The sequence below is a fragment of the Mytilus galloprovincialis genome, chromosome 5 (genome assembly GCF_965363235.1).
Source record: "Mytilus galloprovincialis chromosome 5, xbMytGall1.hap1.1, whole genome shotgun sequence".
NCBI classification, from domain to species: Eukaryota; Metazoa; Mollusca; class Bivalvia; order Mytilida; family Mytilidae; genus Mytilus; species Mytilus galloprovincialis.
Window position 1 is genome coordinate 9,016,425 of NC_134842.1, and position 17,487 is coordinate 9,033,911.

Here is a 17,487-nt window from a genome sequence, read left to right on the forward strand (position 1 = left end):
CAAATATTCTCATAAAATTGTTAAAAGTCTCCTAATAATCTTTTTAGGGTCACTCCACCATGTAACAATATCGCCTCGTCTTAATTATAAGTTTTGGGTTGGGACTAGCTCAAGCAATAAAAACACGTCTTACGTTGACGACATTTAATAAAAGAGAGAGTAAAACAAAAAGGCGTTTCCGGACATCACTTGTACAGTTCCGTAAAACATATAAACTGAATTACACATAAACATATAATATATATCTAAATATATAACACCAACATTGGAATCATGATAAATTTCAATATAAATGTTTCTGCCAAAATGTGTGCAAACTGAAACATATACGATAGCTATGTTCCTTTCTTCAAAATATTTTGTTTCTGTGGTTGCTATGTGTATTTCTCAATAAATAATATTCTAACAGACTTTTTGGAAATTAACGAGTATTAGCTAGCTATAAAACTAGGTTCAATCCAATTTCCTACACAAGAAACTGCCTTAGTCAGAAATATGACAGCTGTTTTCCATTTTTGTATGTGTTTAAGCTTTTGGTTTTGCCACTTGATAAGAGACTGTTCCGTTTAGAATTTTCCTCGGAGTTCTTTATTTTTGTTATTTTTGTTTTTGAACAGAGCATCTTCTCTGAGGACCTCAAGAAACTGTTCCAAATAGAAGCTTTGACAATAGGTTACAAATATATGGTTTCTAATGAGCTTTCTAAAAAATGTTGATCAGAGAATCTTTCAAGCAATTACAATTAACATTTTCATTTGTAATTTAATATATCCATAAAAAATAAAGGTCATAATGTTTTTCCCCAACCAAGTTTGCAAGGTGCTTTTTCGAATCATTATTTTTAAAGACTTCCAAGAAAATTTACCAATATTTGAATCCCATCCTTTCAATTTTTATTTTCCTTGTCAAAGATTGTGTAATTGCATTTTTTTTTTAAACTGTTGCCAGGTGTTTTGCTCAATTGATATTATTATAAAAGACATGGAATCTTACCTACAAGTAACTACAATCCCCTTCCCGTTCATGAATGTGACCTACCGATTTAGACTATTTACCCCGGATTTGTAATAACATAAGCAACACGACGGGTGCCACATGTGGAGCAGGATCTGCTTACCCTTCCGGAGCACCTAAGATCACCCCTAGTTTTGGATGGGGTTCGTGTTGCTTATTTTTAGTTGTCTATAATGTGTCATGTGTTCTATTGTTTGTCTTTTTCATTTTTAGCCATGGCGTTGTCAGTTTGTTTTCGATTTATGAGTTTGACTGTCCCTCTGGTATCTTTCGTACCTCTTTTACCAATATTATAATACCGAAGGTTTCCGTAGTAAACAACCATCTTTTGATAACGAACGGCAATGGTTGGGAATGCCCCCTTGAGGCTCGCCCTATATATCATTCAATGCATCTTGAAATTATATGTCAAGCAAATTGAAATGGATTTCACACGTTTATGGTTTATAGGTGGTGTTGTGAACGATATTGAAGACATTAGAACATTCTTAAATGGCAGGGTATTGATATGACTCCTGGGATCATCTTATTTCGTATTAAAATTCTACATTTCTATTACGATGAGTGTGTAATTGAAAAATACTGTACAAGGTCAAAGAGATGGAACATAATTTTTCAATCTACAGATTTTGGTGTTTCCATGGTCCCAGTTTCGTATTGGATGAGACACACTGAATGAAGATTTGGTAGAAAATTGACGGTTCAAATCTTAAATAATCAAATTAGTAAATTCATCATGCAGATACTTTCAGGCCGAGCGGAATTTTTAATTATAAAGCTAGCTGTCATACAATGTATTAACTTTTGCAATTCTAGACAACATTATATTTATTATTTTTTGCGCTGCAGATGAGTATTCCGCTGAAATATTTCGGTTCGAACGATAATTTGATTTAAAGTCATATGAAACGAGTGAGTGGTGAAAAATAATGTTTATCTAATTCTTGAACCAATGCATGTAATATCATAAACTTAGTCCTCTGTGTACGATTTTTTTCATTTTTTACGCAAATATATCGTATAATCGTCAATTTTTTTTTCTCACTGTCTGTTACATGTGTTATGATTTAACAAATATGGCTGCTCATTAGATGCCGTGTTTTGAAGCCGAAGTTTACCGATTGTCACCTTATAGTAAACAAATAACAAAAAACATGGGTATGAGGGCCCTCATGGGGTTTTTGATTATGTGATTACTTGGCCGTTTTTTTAATGATTATTTGATTATTAAGCCAAATATTTCATGATTATTTGATTACCTAGGACTGTATTTTTAGTTTATGATTATTTGATTACTAAAGATAAGCAAATATTTAATGATTATGTGATTATATTGGCAAAAAAATGGTGATTATGTGATTACTAGGACCCCCCCATGAGGGGACTCGGGTATTAAGCACGTGTTCCTGGAAAGGAAGCAATTAAAAAATAAGTCAACTTTTTCTAAATGTGGACAAATTAAAGAACTTTCTTCAGAAAAAAAGTATATGTACATAAGTTGTATAATGAAAACTATCCATTTAGTTATAAAAAAACATTTGCATATTATTTTTTTTTAGGTTTCTTATGATTTTAATAAATTTTGTATATCAAGTGATTGAAGTTCATATTTCATAGATGAATACCAACAATTAATGTTTTCTGCATCTAAAATTTTATTACAAACATAAGCATAAGAGCTATATGTAAAATGAGAATAAGTGCTCATGATCTTAGAATTGAGAAAGACAGATATTATTAGTTACATAGTGTGCTAGTGACCTAATACGGTATATATGGGGTCAGTAAATTCCATATGGATGGAATTTACTGACCCCATATATACCGTATTACGTCACTAGCACACTGGAATTTACTGACCCCATATATACCGTATTAGGTCACTAGCACACTATGTAACGAATTTATCTTACCGACTATCTTAACGTGTGAAATTAAGACTAGTGATTCTCAAAATGAGTAAGTCTTCAATACTATTAGCACTAAGAAAATACTTCCATTGATCCTACAAAAACAGATGCCAACAATAACGACTTGTAGGGTTTAAATGTGTTTTATGAATATATTTCAATCTTAATCATCAATTTCTTCGTCTGTTGGAACTTTTAAGATTTTTTCTCAGTACCGTTTTGTTTTTTATAAAGGGACATAACACCATTACTAACCATGTATGAAATAAGCCCCGGCCCCTTTTTACCTAATAAGGAATATAAAGGGACGTAACTCCACTACTAACCGTGTATGAGATAAGCCCCGCCTCCCTACTAACCTAATATCAAATATACACGGTTTGCACGCGGACGCTTTTAACCAATCATATTCCTGGAAATGTATAGGAGGTAAGATAAAGTAAAAAATACATAGAGAGAACTCAACGTCTATGTCATCACTGCTTATCACATGAATCAAATTCTATTGAAGATGAGACCCATTTTACAGTAAATTGTCCATTATATGATGAACAGAGGCAATTATTATTTGATAAAGTTATCACTCTTTGTACTAATTTTAAAGAACTACCTAATGATAAGAAATATTTCTGGCTGTTCACAAATGAGCATTTACCAACTCACATGTGCCTAGGAAATTACATTATTAAAGGTTTAGAAATAAGATCCAGATGTAAACAAAATATATGAAGTAATTTGATATGTTATTGTTATAAGATTTAATATAATAGTTATTAAAAAAACACATGTTGTGTTAGGCTCTGATCCTGTCCATAACGTTATAGTATGGTATTAGTTTTCTGTTTTGCTTTTCCCAATCATATTGTGTTGTAAAATGATGCCCTTTATGGGTTCTTGATTAGATTAATCAAATTCTTATCTTATCTTATCTTATTTCCGTTCGATTGGAATTTTGAAATCTAAATATAGAAGTTTATTTTTAGATTTGTGACTAACGTCTTTGACGTGTTCGTTGAGGTTCGTTGTGAAAAGGAGACATTTCAAAGATCTTTAAACGAACTTGTGAGACTTAATCTGCTACTGAAAGATTTATATTACACAGAATTAACAATAATTAGTTTTAAAATGACTTGAATGTCACCATGTCCACGTAACAGTTAGAAAGAAAGCGTATATATATATATATATATTAATGCTGCACCCAGACTAAGAATGAAACACACAGGAAATTGATCATATGATGACACTACTTCAAAACCGGAACGTAATATTTAGTGGAAATTCTGAACTGATATAAGTTAACATCAGCATTCATGTAAGTTTTCTACGAGATTAGGAATAATATTGAAAACGAAAGGTAAATGTATAAATGTATATTAACGTCATAAGTTATGATTCAGTGCAATAAGGGACGACATCAAAAGTTCAATAAAGGATAAAAAAAAACTTAATATTCACATAGTTTTTTCACTGACCCCCACACCCCCCTCGATCTTAACTTAATTTGGGAAAAATTGATTGACCAATAGGGATATATGTAAAATCGATTTTAGATTAACAAAACTTGCAGCAATGTTGATCCCCCACTCCCAAACTATTTTTAAGTTTTTTTTATCCTACATTGATCTTTTGATGTCGTCCCTAAATTATAATAACTATTGATAAGATAGATGAAAGTACGTATTTACTAAGATGGTTAATGTTTATCAGTAGCCCTTTTCACAAAAAATCTTAAGTGTAAGATTTATCGCAAGTCTAAAATATTCCTTAACAATTCAACTAAATAATTTTATCGTAAGACTAATCATGTTATTACTAGGGAATGGAATTTCGATCGAATGTCACAGATGGCTACGAGAGCTGTAGTCAGGGGTTAATAAAACAAAAATAATGGAGGTTATGACGACCAAACAAAAAGTACAACTGGTTTGTTTTTCGAATGAGGATACATGTGCATCCGGAATTATTTTGATCATCTACATTAAAGAAGTGGATACTCAGAGTGAACGACCATTAGAAATTTCGGAGGGGGAGGGAGGATAATAAAAAGATATTTATTGTCAGTTCTTTCCAGACAAGAAAATTCATCTTCACCCTTTTTTTTTTGTATCTCTGTCAATATATGTTCTGTTTATTCGGATGATATACCTTATTGCGTCTTATTTGTAAAATTCCACACGAAGGCGTATTGTTATCATCTTTCAAGCAATGTAAGACATGTAATAGTGTTGTTATTTTAACACAAGCTGTATAAATATAATAAAAGGTGAAATAGCAAAGATACCGAACTTCAAGGCAAACCCACATTAACGGAAACATGTTTTTCTTTTAGCCAAATGTGCTGTTATCTTGAGTATGATAGTAGCGGATTTTTTGGAAAGTGCTACTATAATGCTTTTGCATTGACTTTCACATGTGAGGAGTTTGTGTCAAAAATAAAACACCATATACTATGTCTTATGTAGACGAAACGTGCATCTGGCGTGTTGAATTGTATTCCTGGTACCTTTGATAACTATCACCAAACCCCCCTTTTCTGTGCGACGAAAACAAATTCTAGCCAAGAGTAACAATTTGGCTCCCTCCTGGTCCGTGTAACACTTATCAATTCAAAGTTTTAAAAAGTTTTGAAATTTTAGATTTTTGGAATTTTGATCAAAGTTTTAAAATATCAAAATTTCAAATTGCGTAAAAGTTTTGAAATTTTGAAACTTTAACCAAATAATTAAAATATCAAAATTCTAAATATCGTTTTTAAATTTGATAGTTTAAAAATTTGATCAAACTTTTAAAATACTAAACCTAACGTGCAATTTTGATTATTTCACTTTTTGAAAGTTTGATATTTTAAATTTTTGATTAAAATATCAAAAATAGAAAAGGGGCGAAAAGAGGGAAACATATACACACGGCACCTATTTAAACCGGCATCAAAAAGGCCAGAGGCTCCTGAATTGGGACAGATGCAGGCCCACAAATGCACATGTTTCGTGAGATCACAACCCCCCTCTACCTCTAGAAAATGTAGAATGAACTAACATTCACACAGTTAATTAAACACATTTTAAAAGAAATCCAAGTCCTATGTCAGAATAGGAAACATAAGAAAGTAATCAAAATGACAATGTTAATAAATTAACAAAGGACTGCCATATATATATAAAGCCAGCTCCAGACCTCAATTAAACTAATTGAAAGATAATGTCTTCATCAAATTAATGAATAACAAACACAAATCCTCCCTGGTGTATTTATTGCTATCATTCATGAAATATTTGTCACTGACAACCAAAAATCGATAATTCAAAATAGGTTCTTTACATACAAATTTCAAAGAAACTCAGGATTCAGCTGGCTCGGGCAAAGTAGCCCTTATAGATGTATTTTGGTATGTTTAATAGATAAAGGAAGATGTGGTATGCGTGCCAATGAGACACTCGACATCCAAATAACAATTTATATAAGTAAACCATTATAGGTTAAGGTAAGGCCTTCAACACGGAGCGTTGGCTCACACCGAACAGCAAGCTATAAAGTGCCCCAAAAATTACTAGTGTTAATCATTCAAACGGGAAAACCAACAGTCTAATCTATATCAAAACGAGAAACACGTATGAACTACATCAACAGAAGACAACCATTGTACATCATGCAGATTAACTTCATTTTAGCGAAACACCTCTTCAATTGATTCGGTTCTTATATATACTTCACTTTCAAATATTCAGTTTTCAGTGTTCTGTAGGTGAATGCTTTACTTGAAATTCAGCATTTTACAATGTACTGGTTTTTCGAGAGCAACATTGGTGTATGGCCAAAAATGGAAAAATCCATCATGCAACTGACAGCGTGGCACTCTCTTTACACGTCCCATTCTGATTGGACGTACCTGTGTTCTTTTACTTTGATTAAAGTTGATTATCGTTCGATAACTTAAAAATGCATAAATAACAAATACGGAAAAATGATATCTCTTGATACCAAAAAAAAAAAACCTTTTCCTTTTATGTGCTATTTAAAAACAGAGGTTGATTTAGAGCCCCCAATGGAGCTACGTGTATGATAAATGCATATACTTTTTACAAGCATCAGTTAGTTATCTACGGGAGCGCCCATTTAACTCCAAAAGTTGTTTTATTGAAGTAAAAAAATCGCGCTAAGCTCTTAAAATTTAATTTATGAAGTTTTTTTTATCGCTATTGATCAAATTATTTGGTTCAAAATTTTACACTTTAAGGTATGGGGGGAATCTGGATTCAGATGATATTTGTTTTGTCCTCTGCTTGCACAGATTTTTCCCCTATCAAACTGGGGTTCAAAATATTTTTATGTACCATTCGTGAATGTATCACCCGGGCAACTATCTATGAAGAGTTTATGTAGAAACCTTATAAAAATTTCCTGACTCCAGGTTACCGATAATTGATTTTACTCTTAATTTCGGCGTAATAAGATAGCGAAAACCTCCCACATTCCAGATACCACAACGTTCATTGGGACACCATCAATTCAGATTTCCTATCGTACAAATACTTAGAACTGAAATTATTGATACAAGGCAATATACGATCGTCATGCAAACGATAAAAAAATGAAAACAAAACGTTAAAAGTTACGACCGAAGCGCTTTTCTGGATCAGGAACGCTCAAAGCTGAATATCTAAGGCCAACAATTTATAGCTGACTATGCGGTATGGGATTTGTTCATTGTTGAAGGCCGTACGGTGACCTATAGTTGTTAATGTCTGTGTCATGTTGGCCTTTTCTTTTTTATAATTAATAAAGAAAAAGGAAATTGTTGCTGATTAAAACGTTAAAGATGATCATTAAAGATTTATTCATCTACCGACATGATTGCAGAAAGTAAGAAATAGTAGAGAAAAAAAGAAAAAGTTGAAATCAAATAAGATAATACAACGTGTATTGAACCATTTTATTGCTTAAAGTCCAGCAGAAAACACATATATACTCAGCCTAACCATACTATTTGACCTACTGCGAGTTAATCAGTTTTTACTGTTACTCCTAAAATATGGGTGCTGGGTAAATCATCATGTAAAATGGTCATTATCAGAGCCGTGTGTCTTGGTTCAAAATGAATTCTCTTCTTTTGAGAAATATTTATTTTGTCATCCTATTTTTCACCTCATAGAACTGTCCGTACCTGTGGTTTTATTTTATACATTAACTTTTATGTATCAGCATGTTTTCATTTCATTCTGTTTCGTTTCGTTTCACTTTTATTTCGTTTCCCAGTTTACAGGTACCCCTCTTTTTGCCCCTTTTCTATTTTTGATATTTTAATCAAAAGTTTAAAAAACCAAACATTCAAAAAGTGAAAAAATCAAAATTGCACGTTAGGTTTAGTATTTTAAAAGTTTGATCAAATTTCTAAACTATCAAATTTAAAAACGATATTTAGAATTTTAATATTTTAATAATTTGGTTAAAATTTCAAAATTTCAAAACTTTTACACAATTTGAAATTTTGATATTTTAAAACTTTGATCAAAATTCCAAAAATCTAAAATTTCAAAACTTTTTAAAACTTTGAATTGATAAGTGTTACACGGACCCCTCCTCAGGGACTGTATCGTAACCCTTTATGATCGAAAGTCTTTAACGGTAAAAACGTTCCTTGGTATAAGCCTCCCAGGTGAGTCTCTTGCATGTCGAATGTGCGTCGGACGAATTTGATATTAGCCTATTTGTTTCAACCATTTAGATTTATGACTTTTGAACAGCGGTAAACTACTGTTGCCTTATTTACTAGACGGTAGCCCAAAATAATTAGTTTACCCTGTTCAAAAGTCATAAATCGATTATGAGAAAAAAACAAATCCAGGTTACACACTAACACCGAGGGAAATTATAGTATTGTTTAACCTTACTACATTATAACCGATGACGTTCAAAAGAGTGAACAATGAACTCGGCGGGTTGGAAATATATATTTCAATTAAAATTTAAAAAATCTGAACTATCAAATGAATTCCATTCTAACATGTTTAATAAATTACTGCATTTGGTAATGGACCAATATATCATCAAAAACGAAAAACATGTACATGTAATTTGTGGCAAACAGATCCTTACCCTTCCGGAGCACCTGAGATCACCCCTAGTTTTTTGGTGGGGTTCGTTAGTTTTCTATGTTGTGTCGTGTGTGCTGTTGTTTGTTTGTCTTTTTCATTTTTAGCTATGGCGTTGTCAGTTTGTTTTAGATTTATGAGTTTGACTGTCCCTTTGGTATCTTTCGTCCCTCTTTTAACCTGGTATAAAAATTGAACATTTTATTACAAATGAAATACTAAAACAAACAAAAAAAAAAGCTGCAAATGACTGATTATGCTAAATGTTGATCAATAAATACTGGACGTATGCATATGCCAAGTATATGTAAAAGCTAAATACGAATCATTGTATAACTAAACACATGTAGATAAATAAATATAAACGGAGTAAGCGTTTTTAAGTCATAACAGATAATGCTATAATTTAGAAATAAGTAACATAATTCTATCATTTTATTTGCAGATAATATAAAAGTAACTTACTTAATTGCACATTCCAGCTAAACGAACATAAAAAAAATTCGAAACAACCAATGGATATGGCTTCACCAGATGTCAAGCCAGACAGCAGTAATATTTCTAAAGTTCACGCACAACCAGAGACAAACAATGTTCGCAAAGGCAATAACGATGTTCGTCAACATGGATCGATAGAATTTAATGGTGTTGGTGTCCAAACAGAAGCATATGAAGACGTGCCAAAACGCACATTTACGGAAAAACAGTCATTGTCTAGTGCAACTATAGGTTGGTTTTTAATCACTGATTAGCGTACACAATGGTTTATTTTATATTTTTAACGATATGCAACTTAAATGATTTGTTCGATATGCAACTTAAATAATTTGTTCACTCGTACAATTTCATGATGGTCGTTTGTGATGATGAGGTTACCCGTCATCCGAGTAAATTATTTTCAAACAACTTCTTACTACACTTCACCTTATTAAAATGAAAAGTCAAAGCCTAGTGTTTAGATTATCGACATGAATCATTTTTTAAAAGTTCGCAAACCCTTCAGAAGAATATTAACAAACTAGTTCAGTTTTTGATCATATAAATATGGTTGTTAAATGTTGAATACAATAAAAAAAAAATGTTTAAAACTCTGCGTGTTCCAGAACTGTTTTATTTATATTTGTTCTCTCATTGCTATGCATATTTTATTGTTTTCAGGTCAATCTCAACATGGACATCATCTTCATCTTGTTAAATTAGCCAATAAAACAGTACTTGACAAACAGGTCTTGGATAACCTTATTTCTAAATGTATTATAACGATAGAGGACAGGGAAGAAATAATTAAACCGACAACACAGTTTGAACGTAATAAATTGCTGTTGGAAATTCTCATTGAACGTCCATATGAGTGTTTCGAGATATTTAAAGATGTCCTGATACAGTTGGACCCGCGTGCTTCTGAACCTGATGTCCAAGAACTCTTTAATAGAATTAAAATTAGGGTGAACAGCGAAGCACCTTCCAATATTTCACACACTGAAACTAGTAAGTAGTTAAATATAATTTTGAGCATATACCTTACACAAAATTAAAGAAAACAAGGATTTATTACAATGCTGCAATAAAAGAAGTTTTGATGCACACAATAAAAAAAAAAGTCGTAATATAGATGTGCATTTCCAAGTAGAAGCTTAACTATTGTTGGTTTGTATTTCTGTATTTGACTTTTAGTTCCAAAATCATGTTTAATTCTTCTTTTATTTTATATTGATATCGAGATCGACATTATAAGAGTAATCCTCCAGAAACTTATTTGTTTATTAGTATGATTTTACATGTTTGTTTACGGGTTTTTGATCTCCTGGTCTTGGTATTATTGTGATCCTATATATATTGTGAATTGAATCTCAAAGACCAGAAAATGATGTTATTGGAATGCATAAGACTTTAAGGATTATCTTCTCGATGTTCCTAACATACCTGTTCGATGTTTTAGGAGACAATTCATCTTCCGGAGGGACGGAAAATTCGAATTGCACTTCTGGTGCGGTAAGTGTAATTCGACACTTTCGGAATTGTACATGCGTTACTAGAAAGATGATGCATATATGCTTTATGGATTTTGCCCTATGTTCATGTATGTTTTGGTACCAGTGGAACTCAGTATTGGCTTATCCATTTGCTGATCATTAGCTGACAATCATCTTATATAGTACAAAAAACTGTTTATTTTATGAGAATTTTTTCTTTATCTTGCAGTTGTAAATGCAAATAACATAAAATTACAGAAAAACTACAAATTGTTGGTAGAAGATATGGATTGTACCACAGATGTAGTTGACCATCTTCTACAATCAGAAGTCCTGGAACCAGAAGATCGAGAGGAAATATGTACTCTTAACCTTACTAAACACGAGAGTAATAGACGTCTTTTGGCTAAATTAGTGTACAAAGATAAAAATGCTTACAATATGTTTCTAGAAGCTATTCGACATGCATCTTATGAACATGTTTTAGATGCCCTTGAAAATACGGAGGTGACAACGCATGACAAGGAGTTATGTCATATAGGTAATTTACAAAAATAACATATTGCATACTTTATATTTTTTATTGCCCTCTGTGTAATCACAGACACCAGTCTTAACATTTATATGCCAGATGCGCATTTCGTCAACAAAAGACTCATCAGTGACGATCAAATAAAAAAGAATTAGCAGGTCAAAATGAATTACGAAGTTGAAGAACTAATAGATTTGTTTCATTTTATTTGTTTTCATATACTTCCTTATTGGTATGATACCGTCTGTCTTTTGATTTTGCCGTTTGATTTTTCAGTATTTTGCTTTTATCTTTATCTTTGCTTTTGTGAATGTAATTTTCCTATGCTCACGTGACATTCATATGATCTCATATGAAATTCAAGTAAACATTGCACGGGAAATTCACCATTAAACGATCTCATACGTGAATTTCACATGAACTTTACATGAGTAAAAAGGTTATTTTTTCATTTTTGAAATGTGAAAATATAAGTGTAATTGGAATAACTTTATTTTAAACCAGGTGCTCTGCAAGGCGCAGCTTTATACGACCCCAGTGGTCGAACCCTGAACAGTTGGGGCAAATTTGGTCACAATACTCAAGCTTGATACTGAATTTGGATTGTGATAAAATTTTTGACATAATATAGGTTTTTGTCACAAAATTAATGTGGTCAAAGATCTAACAAATCTATTGCATAATACTGTACAATTGAAGATTTCTTCTTGAAACATTTCAAAATTTGAAATTTTGAAAAAAAAGGAAGCTCTTAAAATAATGGTTAACAAAAATCACCCCCTGCCAATTTTTTGAAATCCCCTTGGAGCAATAACCCTTAAACTCAATCCCATGCTTTCCTTTGTAGTATTGAACCTTGTAGTATAATTTCAGAGAGATCCATACACTTAAACACAAGTTATTGTCATGATTGTTTGGAAACTAGAAACATGCTTCTTTTTGGCCCTTTTTTTGGCCCCTAATTCCTACATATTTTGAGCAATTATCAAAACTCAAAACTTAATCCCAGCCTCCCCTTAGTTATATGGTACATTGCGGTACAATGTCAGAGAGATCCATACAATTACACACAAGTTCTTGTCTGGAAACTAGAAAAATGCTTGTTTTGGTCCCTTTTTGGCCCTTAATTCCTAAACTTTGGCCCCATAATCCCTAAAATGAATCCAAAACTTTCTTCTTGTGATTTAAACATTGCTGTATAATTTCAGAGCAATTGAAATTCTTGTACACAAGTTATAATCCTGAAACTAGAAAAATGCTTGTTTTGGACCCCTTTTGGGCTCCTAATTCCTAAACGGTTTCAGTGTCTACAATATTCTACTATATTGTTGAACGTGCAAACTGTCAATTGTGCACTATATAATTAACTAATGATAATGCAGGAGATAATCCGCTTAGAATGTTATATTGTGCAGTCGTCGATTCATATTAGAATAAATCTGTACATGCACCTCATTGTATCATACAGGATAATTCAGGTTTTCACTTAAGTTTTCGGTTTTTTTTTCTCGTTGTTTTCCTCTTATAGTTGATAGTTGTTATCCTTGGTTTTAGTTTGTAACTCGGATTTGTTTTCTCTTAATCGATTTATGACTTTTGAACAGAGATATTATTACTGTTGCCTATATTTTATACATTCATTGTATTTAAATTATAATTTCCGTTTGTATATATCTTATGCAATTTGAATTTCATAACGTTCACACGACTATGTCAGATATAATTTCCATTCACTTATTTACAGGAATGATGAAATTAAGAGAAAGACAAAGGAAGAAGGAACAAGGTATATATATAAGCATACTATTATAATGGTGTTGTTCACCGATATACCTCCTTTGAGTTCAGTATTTAATGTAAGATCAAGGTTTAGAATCGTGACTAATATTATTATCACTCCTGTTAAGACCTCGCCAAAGTTTTTTATGCCCACGCTGTAGCGGATGAGGCATTGAATTTTAACCTTGTTTGTCTGTATGTCCGTCCGTCCAAATGTGCATACGTCCCGAAATTGTTTTACATTTCCAAACTTTACTTTGCCTAAACTAAATGTTACGAAACTTATACACAATGCTTATTATAATAAAACAAAGATCAAGTTTGAATGTGATTGGCGTCACCCTTCACCTTTCTAGCCTAAGTGTTATGCTCCTTCACAAACGGATAAAGTGCTGAATTTTTCGTTCCTCATGTCTACTTTACGTTAGTCTCAACAGAATGTTATGAAACTTAGACACAATGCGTATTACCATAAAATTCAAATTTAGTGCGAATTTGGGTGGCGTCACTTTTGTCATTCTTGAGTTATATCTCTTAATAATGTTCTATAGAAGCGACAGAATCATTTGTGTCCCATGGACACATTCACCATTATTATTTTCAAGTATTTAGCATTTTCCTTTCTATTAAAATTCAGTCTGAACATTTCGCTCACCCAATAGAAATTCCAAGCTGTATTGGATATAAATAGTTGTATTATGTCTACCACCATCACAGAAACATGCCATAGTAAACAGTGACGCTTTTAAAATGGAACGTATAAGAATATAATTATTCCCCACATTAAGGGGGTAGACCTTGGCTCAGGGAGATAACTCTTTAAATCAGTTAAGCGTTTTTAAAAGTCAAGTTCATCAATGTATTTTAAGCATTTACCTGAAACAGATTGAAAACAATCTATGTAACCTAGAATATATTTTTGAAAATGGTTGACACAAACGTACTGATGATGTTAAGAGTTATTTCCCTTAACCTAGTTCTACCTCCTTAAGGCATCAGGAAGGCATATATATATCACTTATATATAGTATAATTTTAAATAAGTTGTAAAAAAAAACACACACAAACAAGCAAGAGCATAAATAACATTGATTAATTGCAATAGTTGAAAGTATAGGATGTATATGAAAACTTTTTTTTTTTAAATTATTCTCATTAGGACTAGATATGATATCCCAAGTAGAAGAGAATTTAACAAAGATACAAAGTGAACTTCAAAAAGTTATTCCTGCAAATATACGAGGTAATTGGATTTAATTTATTGATTAATCTAACTTAAAAGAATCATTTCTGTCTATTTTACCAATACATACAGTCTGATCTATCTTTTATGTATATTTGTGAAATATCTTAATTATATTTGATGTACATGAACAAGAGAACATTTCCATTTCAACAAATCTGTTATTATTTAAAAAAGTAACTAATGATGAGTCTTAATTATTTTTATTCTGATTATAAACTGATTTGTTGATTATTTACCTGGTATCGAACATTTCTTTTTAGAAATAATTATTGAATGATAATACAAAAACAAAGGTTTACCATATTCAAAAGAAACTATACAAAAATGAACTAAATTATGGAATTTTATGTGAAAAGTTTGATGTTTTCTTTTCTCAGATCAAATGAGATTACAGATTGAGGAATGGGTACTCAAGGATAGATCATTTATTTCTACAAGGGGCAGTGAACATGTTAGAAACTGCGTACAGGACAGCAATTGTGTGACCATAACAGGCAGTGCCGGTGTAGGGAAGACATATATTTCCCGACATGTTGCGCTAAATTTGAAGACAAATGGGTACATAATTATACCTGTGATAGAGCCAACAGACATTAGAAATTACTACCAACCTGGTAGGAAGACAGTTTTTGTTGTAGATGATATTTGTGGAAAATTCACTGCTAGTCAACAACAGATTGAAAAGTGGCAACAGTTGTTACCTGTGATTAAAAGCATATTAGAAGATAAATATTGTAAGATTATTGTAACGTGCCGGTTACAAGTTTATAAGGACAGACAGTTTGGAGTTCTATCTCGACCATTCAAGTTGTGTGTGTGCAATTTGATATCTGAAGACTTGCGTCTAACAAGATCAGAAAAAACAAAGATGGCAGAATCATATTTTGGAAAACAAATGGATGAATTGGACTTAACTGAAGTATCAGAACAATCTTTCCCACTCCTCTGTTCTTTATGTCATCTGAAGCCGAAAATGGATGTGTACAAGTTTTTCAAAAGTCCATTTGAAGTGTATAAAGACGAACTAGATATATTATATTGTTCTGGATTGATGGAAATTTGTTCCTTAGTAATGATAGTCCTCTATAATAACAAACTGGATGGAGAATTATTTTCTGGAGATATTACTGAAGAACAAAGAAATCTCCTAGATGACACTTTTGAAGCGTGTCTACTGGAAAGAGGAACATCTAAAATGAAGCTGAAAAGTGCTATTGACACTTTAGTTGGTAGCTATATTTCTGAAGAGAATAATGTTTATAGTAGTTTGCATGACAGGTTATTTGACTTCTTCGCTCACTACTTTGGTCACAAGATGATACATTTAATCATAAAGCATGGCGACAGTGCTTTCTTAAGTGAACGTGTCGTGTGGAAGCCAACAAAAGAGGATCACAAGAATGATGTCGAGTTTACAATCAGACTTCCTGACCAAAAACTTCAATTTTATTTAAAAAGACTGATTTCTGATTGGTCAAACGGAAAAGTCACAAATGTTTTTTACAATGATAGCATGAGAATACCTGAATTTAGGCAACAATTGTTGCAAAATCTTAACCAACTTGATAAATCTCAACGAATTGATCTTGCCAATAAGAGGGATAATGAAAGAGAAGACTTTGCAGCAGGCAATACTCCTCTTATAAAGTCTTGTCGTGGTGGTTATTCTGATATAGTGGAGTGGCTGTTGGATAACATTGGTAATGTCAATATGAGTAGAGCCAATGGCGTAACTCCGCTTTTCATGGCGGCGCAAGATGGTCACACAGACATCGTTAGAATGTTATTGAAAAAGAAAGCAGACGTCAATTTGAGTAAGAATGCAGGAGGCACACCTCTTAGAATGGCCGCTCAGCAAAATCATTTTGATGTTGTCCGTTTATTAATTGTACATAACGCGGACATAGATGCACAAATGTATGATGGTGACAATCCGCTTTTGACAGCCACCCGTAATGGTTTTACAGATATTGTAGAGATTTTATTAGCTAAAAAAGCTGACTGTAACAAATGCCTACAAAACAAACAGATAATAGTAGATTTTGTTGCTAAACATCCCCCAAAGACTATTAAAAGTGTACAACAAAGTTGGCTGAAAGTTGCAAATAAATACGGTTCATTAGTTGCTAAAGAGTTCGTGAAAACTGCATTACCAGAATACGTTTTTGATATGTTTGCTGGTTCATACCCACTACACCTTGCTAGTTTAATGGGACATAAAGAAGTAGTCCAAATCCTTCTGGATCACAATGTAAATGTGAACGTTACAAAAACTGATGGAACAACACCGTTATTCTATGCATGTGAAGTCGGACATGGGGATATCGTTTGTTTATTGTTAGAGAGAAATGCTAACATATGCATGCAGCGGACAGATGGGAAATCTCCGCTGGACATCGCATCGGACAATGGTCATAGATCTATAGTGATGGTATTGGAAGAACATTCAAAGAAACAGTAATAGTTTATTGGGTTTTTTTACTTTATAGGCTTAATCAACGCAAGGGAGAAGGGCAACGAAGGTCTTAATATTTGAACATAATCGAACTTTGTCATATAATATGTAGATACCCATTTACAATTTGAAACCTTTTCTATCAACTCGTTGTTTAAAGATGTTAACAGCTTCAAAACTATATTATGTTACAGGTGGACAAAATAAAATTGTTTTAAAAACAACTTGAGTAAATAGTTCAGATACACATTTTAACAAAACAAAATATGGTGGACCAAGCATGAAGCCAAGCGCGTTTGTAGCCAAAACTATCAAAATTTAGGTAAACAGTTTGTCAAAATTAATATTTTCTTGATAAATTTGCAAATTGATGACGTCACAATGACATTATATGTATTTTTAATCGTTATAGCTGGTTGGTTTTGTATTTAACAGACAAATTTACATATTTTTTTATCTAATGTTTACTGAAGTTAAAGCAAGACG

The 17,487-nt window shown here is 32.3% G+C and overlaps 1 protein-coding gene across 4 annotated transcripts; it reads left to right on the forward strand.

Annotated features, from left to right (window-relative positions):
* The first annotated feature begins 3,940 nt into the window (after window positions 1-3,940).
* LOC143075077 (uncharacterized) lies at window positions 3,941-17,226 on the forward strand. 4 transcript variants are annotated; one of them, XM_076250358.1, is made up of 7 exons: window positions 3,941-4,281; window positions 9,462-9,745; window positions 10,175-10,504; window positions 11,219-11,530; window positions 13,266-13,307; window positions 14,460-14,543; window positions 14,924-17,226. In XM_076250358.1, the coding sequence occupies exons 2-7, from the start codon at window positions 9,532-9,534 to the stop codon at window positions 17,005-17,007; spliced, it is 3,066 nt and encodes a 1,021-aa protein (XP_076106473.1). In that variant the 5' UTR covers window positions 3,941-4,281; window positions 9,462-9,531; the 3' UTR covers window positions 17,008-17,226. The 4 variants fall into 4 exon arrangements, with proteins under 4 accessions (XP_076106473.1, XP_076106474.1, XP_076106472.1 ...); XM_076250359.1 differs by having other exon boundaries at window positions 9,499-9,745; XM_076250357.1 differs by having other exon boundaries at window positions 3,941-4,239.
* The last annotated feature ends 261 nt before the right edge of the window (window positions 17,227-17,487 follow it).